Genomic DNA, 7,552 nt, shown 5'->3' with positions numbered 1-7,552 from the left:
TCTTCATCATTTTCACATACACACTTTAAAGATAAATCTATTTTAAATTATTCTTGTAAAAATGTTTTACTTGTTAGAAGTAGAAGATACATGTGACAAACACTTTAGTAGAGATGCCTCTGCATGGCAAGTGGTTTCTAATCGACCTTAATTTTCGCTGACATACATTACCCAACAAAGACTAAAAATGACATCAAAAGTGGAACAGTTACATATTCATTTCTCCTCCCCCCCCCCCCCCCCCTTTTTTTTTTCATTTTGATTTTGATGTAAAGCCAAAATTAGATTAAACCCCAAAATTTAATTTTGAAAAGTTTTGAGACAGGTATATTAATTTTTAAAAATATAAAATGTTCACCCTTATCCCTAAGAATCATAGATAGTCATATTAATCTTTTTTAAAGATTTTTTTTCACCCAAATTAGTAAGTGTTTGATATAAAATGGTGGACAACCACAGGGTGAAAAACTAACTGATACGCCAAGCTGTAAGGGATTTGAATTAGGTGCAAAAGGAGTAATAATAGGTGATTACAAGCTGCACTTTCATTTCAGGGGTTCCAAGTGTTTGGCTATCAAGCATTTTGTGCTTTCACCTTGAAGACCAAAGAAGTAAGTAGTTTAATTATTACACTTGTTTTTTTTTTTTTGTACAATTTAAATTTTAATCATTTTAATTTTAGTTTTCATAATATTATAATCTTCATATCACATTGACATTAACATGAATATTGTTTTTGCTTTATGCCATTCTCATTCAAGCAAAATTAATGATAAAAAGAGTGACATATCACCACACTTTATCTTACATAATACAAAAAGGTGTTGTCATGTTAAATTAAGAGTAGTAAAAGTCTAATTAACCAAATAAATAATATCTCTATTAATTAACACCTCTAAGAACCAAGACCCTTCTATCTAACAACACGGTTCCTCAATTCACACAACTAATGACTACAAGGCCAGCTGTGATTGTTGTAGTGAAAGTGACAAAAATGGTACCAACTCCTAAATTTGAAGTACAAACAAACACTACAATTACAAATAAGCATCATTTAAATTTTTTTTTATTAAATTACAAAAACAAAAACAAAAACAAAAACCATAATCTATCCTATTATTACAACATAACTCCAAAAAGAAAAAGCTACAAAGAATTTGCTGGTGTTACTATTTAAAAAAAAAAATGCAAACAGAACAAATGAAAAATAGAATGAAAAAAAAGAAAGAAAAAAGATTTGAAGATAGATAGAGGAAAGGGTGAGATATGTTTATGTGTGTCAAAGATTCCTTTTTCATTTATTCAGGTCCACCACCATTCAACAATCATCTTTCTTTTCTCTTCCACCTTCTCCCACAAAGTCCTTCCTTTGCTTTTGCTTTAAAAACAAATAGTAATAATATATTAATTTTTATTAATTAACAATGTTAAGATTATTTTAATTTATTAAAAAGAACTATAAATTCTGTTCTCTTTTTGTAACTATTCTTCTTCCTCCTTTTCCTCCTTCAACAACACAATCATTTCATTTGTGCATATTTTGGGGTAATTATTGCAAAACTCAGATACATGCTAGAGCAGCAGTAGCAGGGTGGTGAGAAAACAAGTTTGGATCATATTCACTCTTCAGATTATTGACAGGGAACTAACAAAACACAAATAACTGGTTGGGTCGGGTTCGGGTTCTCGGATCTGTTCTCTGGTTCAACCGTTCTTGTTCTTGTTCTTGTGGTGGTGGTGCTCCTTTTGTGGTTGTCTTTTCTAAATCATCTCAACAATTCATCATTTTTCAGGTAACCTCATTGATCATTCTGTCTCTTGGTTTTGATTTTTTTTTTTTTTTTTTAGATTTTTTATTTGGTGATTTGGACAATTTTAAGACAATGTTGTTTGTTGCATTTTGTAAACTGGGTTCTGTGTTTTTATCTTTTCTGTTTTATACTTTTTGTCCCATTTTTTACTTTTATTGTTTTCTTGTTGCAAGAAAAAAAAAGCATAAGATTTTTTTTGATGATGATTTTGGGTGTAAATTTTTTAAATTTTTATGGTTAAAAAGCATTGTCCTATGATTCATGTCCGCCTTTTGTTGAGGTTGTCTGTTTTTTTTTTCTTCTTTTTTGGTTGGCATGTGATTTTGTATTTCTTGAGATGAAATGGGATTTCTGTATTTTTGCATTATTTATAATTCTTTCAGAAAATTTGATCTTTGCAGTTTAGGTGTTCCTAAAGTGAGGTTTGAATGGCTGGTATTGATGATAATGTTGCCCTTACTGGTGATTGGAATCTTCCTAGCCCGAGTCCAAGAACCCTTTTTTCTAAAATGTTAGGTGAAGATAATGTAACAAGAACAATCTCAGAACCTCCTGGAAGTGATAGAACTGGTGATCTCTTTATGGGAACTCATGATCCGGGTGAGACAGGGGAAGGAAACATGAAAGATAGGGCACAAGATGGTGATTCTGGTATCCATTTGACTGACTCGGGTTTTCGGACCGAGCAGAGGTCGAGCTCACGGGGTGGCCTTGTTGAAAGAATGGCTGCTAGAGCTGGGTTTAATGCTCCAAGGTTGAATACAGAAAGCATTAGATCTACTGACCTTTCACTTAATTCTGACATTCAGTCTCCTTACTTGACCATACCACCTGGACTCAGTCCTACTACACTTCTAGATTCTCCTGTGTTCCTCGCAAATTCGCTGGTGAGCTCTATGTTTTAAATAGTGGGGGTGTGCATTTATGTTTTAGCTTGTTTATTTGTTTATCAAAATTTGTTATTTATTCTGTGAAGTTGCTTGACCTTCTTGTGTAAAATTTCTTTTATGCTTTGATGGCTGCTGCTTGATGTAGAATTCTGATGGATTTCTATGGCCTCTCCCTCTCTGAAAGAAAAAGGCAGAAATAATGGAAGGGATATAGGATAGATCCTAGATGCAGATGTTAGCATGCTGCTTCTCAAAGCGCAAACCATTAATGCTCATGATACATGCATCTGATAGAATAGACAACATTATGCTTGGCTGTGTATTTAATTCTTTTATGTAATTTTAATGTTGTAATTTGGATAATCTGAGGATTCATCTGAGGTTATTTCTTCACTTTGAATAAGGGTTTTATTAGGTGACCTCAAGTTTTCCTGTGACCTTGTTTGATTTCACTTCTGGAACGTTCTTGCTTGTACTTTTTTCCTAATTTTTTTTTTGGTCTTTTTCTTTAATTCTATTTCATTAAAGGCATGCTTTTTGGTTAATACGATGTCTCTCTTCTGGCATCATAGTTTTGAACTATGCCATTGTGGACCTTTTCTATTCCATATACTTTTTTTTAACAGTAGGTGGTGTGTTCGGACATGGAATATATAGTTATATCTAAAATGTATGTATATACTTTAGTTTTGAACGAACTGGTAGGACCCCGTTTGGTATGAATCTGTGCTTCAAATTCGAGTTGATGTTATATTGTCATGCTACTGACATTGTCTAGCTTGGAAGTTATAAACACCACTTGGATGCATGATTCTCTGCATCCCTTGTGACGAGGCACTTTTAATACTCTTACACTTGGTGTCAAATGTAATTTTCAGAGTCCTAAGTTATCACTTTTCATTTTACTTTCTGCTAGAGGCACCAATGTGGTCAATATGCTGTTGTTGGAAACTGAAACTTGGTTCTATTGAAATTGTTATGCTTTCTACTGAGTTATGAATCCTTCTAATTTCAGGCACAGCCATCTCCAACAACTGGAAAGTTTCCATTCATGTCAAATGGCAACATCCGGTGCTCAGAATTATCATCTGATGCTCCAGAAAAATGCAAAGATAATGGCTTTGAGGATATCTATGCATCATCCTTTGCTTTCAAGCCTGCAACAGATTCAGGCTCCTCTTTTTATTATGGTGCTGGAAGAAAAGTAAGCACATTCTGAAAATGCTTGGATATTTTTTTATTTTTTATTTTTGAAAAATTTCTTTTCCAATCAGCTTAACATGCCATTTGTACACAGTCATCAAGTGACATACAGTATTAGATAATGTTAATGATTCAAGTTTAGATATTTTCTGATTCATTTAGTATTAGATTTGTAGTGAGTTGAAAACTATGTAGAGGCAATGATATGTAGATCTATATCTTCTTTTTGGTCATTTAGTCTGCCTTCTGTTTGCAGCTAAATCCAACTACACTTCCTCAACAATCCCTTTCTAGTATTGAGGCTTCAGTTCAATCGGAAAATTCATTTCAATCTCAAAGTGTCAATGCAGTAAAAGTTCAAACTGAGAATAAAAGTGGCCTCCATCTTCAGGCAGACTTTATTGAATCACCTCCTCAAAAAGATAATGGAATTAAGATGTTCTCAGCTGATCAAAGGACTTTTGACACTGTTGGTGGTAACATTGAACATTCTACACCGCTTGAAGAACAAGCAGATGAAGAGGGAGATCAAAGAGGCAATGGAGACTCAGTGGCTGCTGGTGTTGGTGGTGCACCATCTGAAGATGGATATAACTGGAGAAAATATGGCCAAAAGCAAGTTAAGGGTAGTGAGTACCCCCGAAGTTACTACAAGTGTACACATCCGAATTGTCAGGTTAAGAAGAAAGTAGAACGATCTCATGAGGGCCACATAACAGAGATCATTTATAAAGGAACGCATAACCATCCAAAACCTCCTCCAAATCGCCGGTCAGGCATGGGGTCAGTTAACCCTCTTACTGACATGCAAGTGGACAATCTCGAGCATGTTGAACCACAGAGTGGCGTTGACGGTGACCTGGGCTGGGCTAATGTACAAAAGGGAAGCATGACTGGAGCTGCTAATTGGAAGCATGACAACCTTGAAGCAACATCATCACCATCTGTCGGCCCTGAATACTGCAACCAGTCCCCCAATCTGAAGAATCAAAATGGTACTCACTTTGATTCTGGAGATGCAGTGGATGCCTCATCTACTTTTTCTAATGAAGAAGATGAAGATGATCAAGGCACTCATGGTAGCGTATCATTAGGTTATGATGGGGAAGGAGATGAATCAGAATCTAAAAGAAGGTACTGGTCATTGCTGCTGCTGCTTTTTTTTTTTTTTTTTTTTCAAAAATTAATATTTGTCTAACATATTGAAATCTACGACATATTTTCACAGGAAACTAGAATCATATGCTACAGAGTTGAGTGGAGCTACCAGAGCTATTCGTGAGCCTAGAGTTGTTGTACAGACTACCAGCGAAGTAGATATCCTCGATGATGGTTATAGGTGGAGGAAATATGGACAAAAAGTTGTCAAAGGAAATCCCAACCCAAGGTGGTCATTCTCCTCTTATCTGTTCTGTTGTTTTGTCATCCCTGTTTTCTCTGTACACTTGCGCGAACTATATATGCACAAAAGATATAGAAATATGAGAATGGATCCTCTCGTGTCTCATTTTAACATAACATAACCACGTCATGTGAGAAATCTAAGTTATTCATTGATAAATCAACACTTGCAGTTTTAATGACAAATATCGTAAAATGGAAAAGAAGAAATGGTCATTTTAATTGCTGACTGTTGATTTGCAATGAATGAGTGAGATTTTTCACATAACGTGGTCTTGTTAAAATGGGAGAGGATACATTCCCAATATGGGAAGAATATATTTATGTTGCAAAGCTGAATTGAGGATGGCCTGTTGATGTTTTGCTGCAGGAGTTACTACAAGTGCACTAATGCAGGCTGCACAGTAAGGAAGCATGTGGAGAGAGCATCACATGACCTTAAATCTGTGATCACTACATATGAGGGAAAGCACAATCATGATGTTCCTGCTGCTCGTTCTAGCAGCCATGTTAATGCTAACATATCTAACAATGTTCCTGGCCAAGCCTCAGGTATTCTTCAAACCCATGTTCATAGACCTGAACCATCTCAAGTTCACCACAATGGCATAGGAAGGCTTGAGAGACCTTCCATGGGATCATTCAACATACCTGGGAGGCAGCAGCTAGGACCTTCCCATGGCTTCTCCTTTGGGATGAATCAACCTATGCTGTCAAACCTGGCATTGTCAGGATTGGGCCACACGGCCGCGGGGCAAGCAAAGCTTCCTGGTATGCCTGTTCATCCATACTTTGCAGCACAACAACGCCCTGCAAATGAAATGGGTTTCATGTTACCAAAAGGAGAACCAAATGTGGAGCCTATTCCTGAACGTGGCCTTAATCTGCCTAGTGGCTCATCAGTTTATCAAGAAATTATGAGTCGCATGCCTCTTGGACCTCATATCTAAATTTTATTCCCTTATTCTTTAAAGAAAACTGATGTTTACATTTTATGATATACATATATACATATATATATGTAATGCCCAGGCATATATAGGTGGACTTTTCATTAGTCTGTCAACGTAATGTGTGACATTCTTCATCACATGTCAAAGGTGTATGTAGTTTATTCTGCAAATATATTGCATTCAAGGCGTCTTGGTATCACTGGACTTGTCAACTCCATGAGGAATTCTTGGGGGCACTACATCACTTTGTGTTTGGTATAAGGGAATTTTTTTAATTAAGGACAGTCTAAAACATTATTTTTAAGAACTTAAATTATTTATTAAAATGTATGTAGAAATATTTTTAAAGATAGGTGTATTTTTATCACAGTTAATAGTGATTTAAGTGGTTATGAATTGTGCTTAGGTCAAAATAATTCAAATAATTATTGATAGAAAATTTATTTGATTAGATTTAACACTGATTATCAGTTATAAAATATTAGGGTTGGTGAATAATTCATTCTTTTTCATTGAATTAATCGATGAATGGTACAAGGAAATATATAATAGAATGGAATATATAATAGGATGAAATTATAAGAAATCAATCACCATAATTCTAAAAGATAACAAATTGCTAAAAATTATCAGTACGAGAAACAAAAAGAATCTAATCAGCTAGACTAATCAATGTTGGCCAAACTCCTAAAAAACAGAAATTTATAACAAATTAACTTAAATCAGAATTTTAGAATTTTGTTACTTGATTAGCTAGAATAACACTCCATGAGGGGACGCTCTCATGCACATCAAGAAAGGGATAACGACACTCCCCCTCAAACTGAGTGGTAGATGTCTAGCAAGTCTTCGAATTTGACCCTTGAAAGAGATTTGGTGAATATGTTAACAATCTGTGAGTGAGAGGAGATATAGTTCACATCAACGATCTTAGCTTAAATTTTCTCCTTAATAAAGTTTCTGTCAACCTCAACATGCTTGGTTCTATCATGATGAATGAGCTTGTTGACTATCCCTATAGTGGCCATGTCACCTCAAAGGAGTATTATAGGAGTTTCATGGTTGAAAGTCAACTCCTTTAGCAATCTCAAGATCCAATACCTTCACATGTTCCCAATGGTCCTTTTGCACTGCTTCTTGCAACCATTGGTTGTTTTTTACTTCTCCAAGTAACCAAATTTCACCAAACAAATGAGCAATACCTAGTGGTGGATCGTATGTCAATTACTGACCCAACCCAATCATCATCAGTATAAATGGTCAAATCTCATTGAGTATTCTTCTTAAAATATAG

The 7,552-nt window shown here is 35.2% G+C and overlaps 1 protein-coding gene across 2 annotated transcripts; it reads left to right on the top strand.

Moving 5' to 3' along the window:
- The first annotated feature begins 1,314 nt into the window (after positions 1 to 1,314).
- On the top strand, positions 1,315 to 6,485 carry LOC133305871 (probable WRKY transcription factor 2). Of its 2 annotated transcripts, none has more exons than XM_061506114.1 (6): positions 1,315 to 1,793; positions 2,213 to 2,698; positions 3,717 to 3,905; positions 4,161 to 5,038; positions 5,133 to 5,291; positions 5,676 to 6,485. In XM_061506114.1, exons 2-6 carry the CDS (start codon positions 2,240 to 2,242, stop codon positions 6,253 to 6,255), a joined length of 2,265 nt encoding a protein of 754 aa, XP_061362098.1. In that variant the 5' UTR covers positions 1,315 to 1,793; positions 2,213 to 2,239; the 3' UTR covers positions 6,256 to 6,485. The 2 variants fall into 2 exon arrangements, with proteins under 2 accessions (XP_061362098.1, XP_061362099.1); XM_061506115.1 differs by having other exon boundaries at positions 2,195 to 2,698.
- The last annotated feature ends 1,067 nt before the right edge of the window (positions 6,486 to 7,552 follow it).

Source organism: Gastrolobium bilobum, unplaced genomic scaffold (genome assembly GCF_033153095.1).
Source record: "Gastrolobium bilobum isolate Gb01-03AN ecotype WA unplaced genomic scaffold, APGP_CSIRO_Gbil_v1 utg20561, whole genome shotgun sequence".
NCBI lineage: Eukaryota > Viridiplantae > Streptophyta > Magnoliopsida > Fabales > Fabaceae > Gastrolobium > Gastrolobium bilobum.
The sequence above is the reverse complement of the archived record's forward strand: the minus strand, read 5'-3'. Positions and strand labels throughout refer to the sequence as shown.

Coding starts and splice junctions, on each gene's coding strand:
- LOC133305871 (XM_061506114.1), top strand. CDS start 2,240: ATGGCTGGTATTGATGATAATGTTGCCCTTACTGGTGATTGGAATCTT. Junction 2,699..3,716: donor TGTTCCTCGCAAATTCGCTG/GTGAGCTCTATG, acceptor TTCTAATTTCAG/GCACAGCCATCTCCAACAAC. Junction 5,039..5,132: donor GAATCAGAATCTAAAAGAAG/GTACTGGTCATT, acceptor ATATTTTCACAG/GAAACTAGAATCATATGCTA.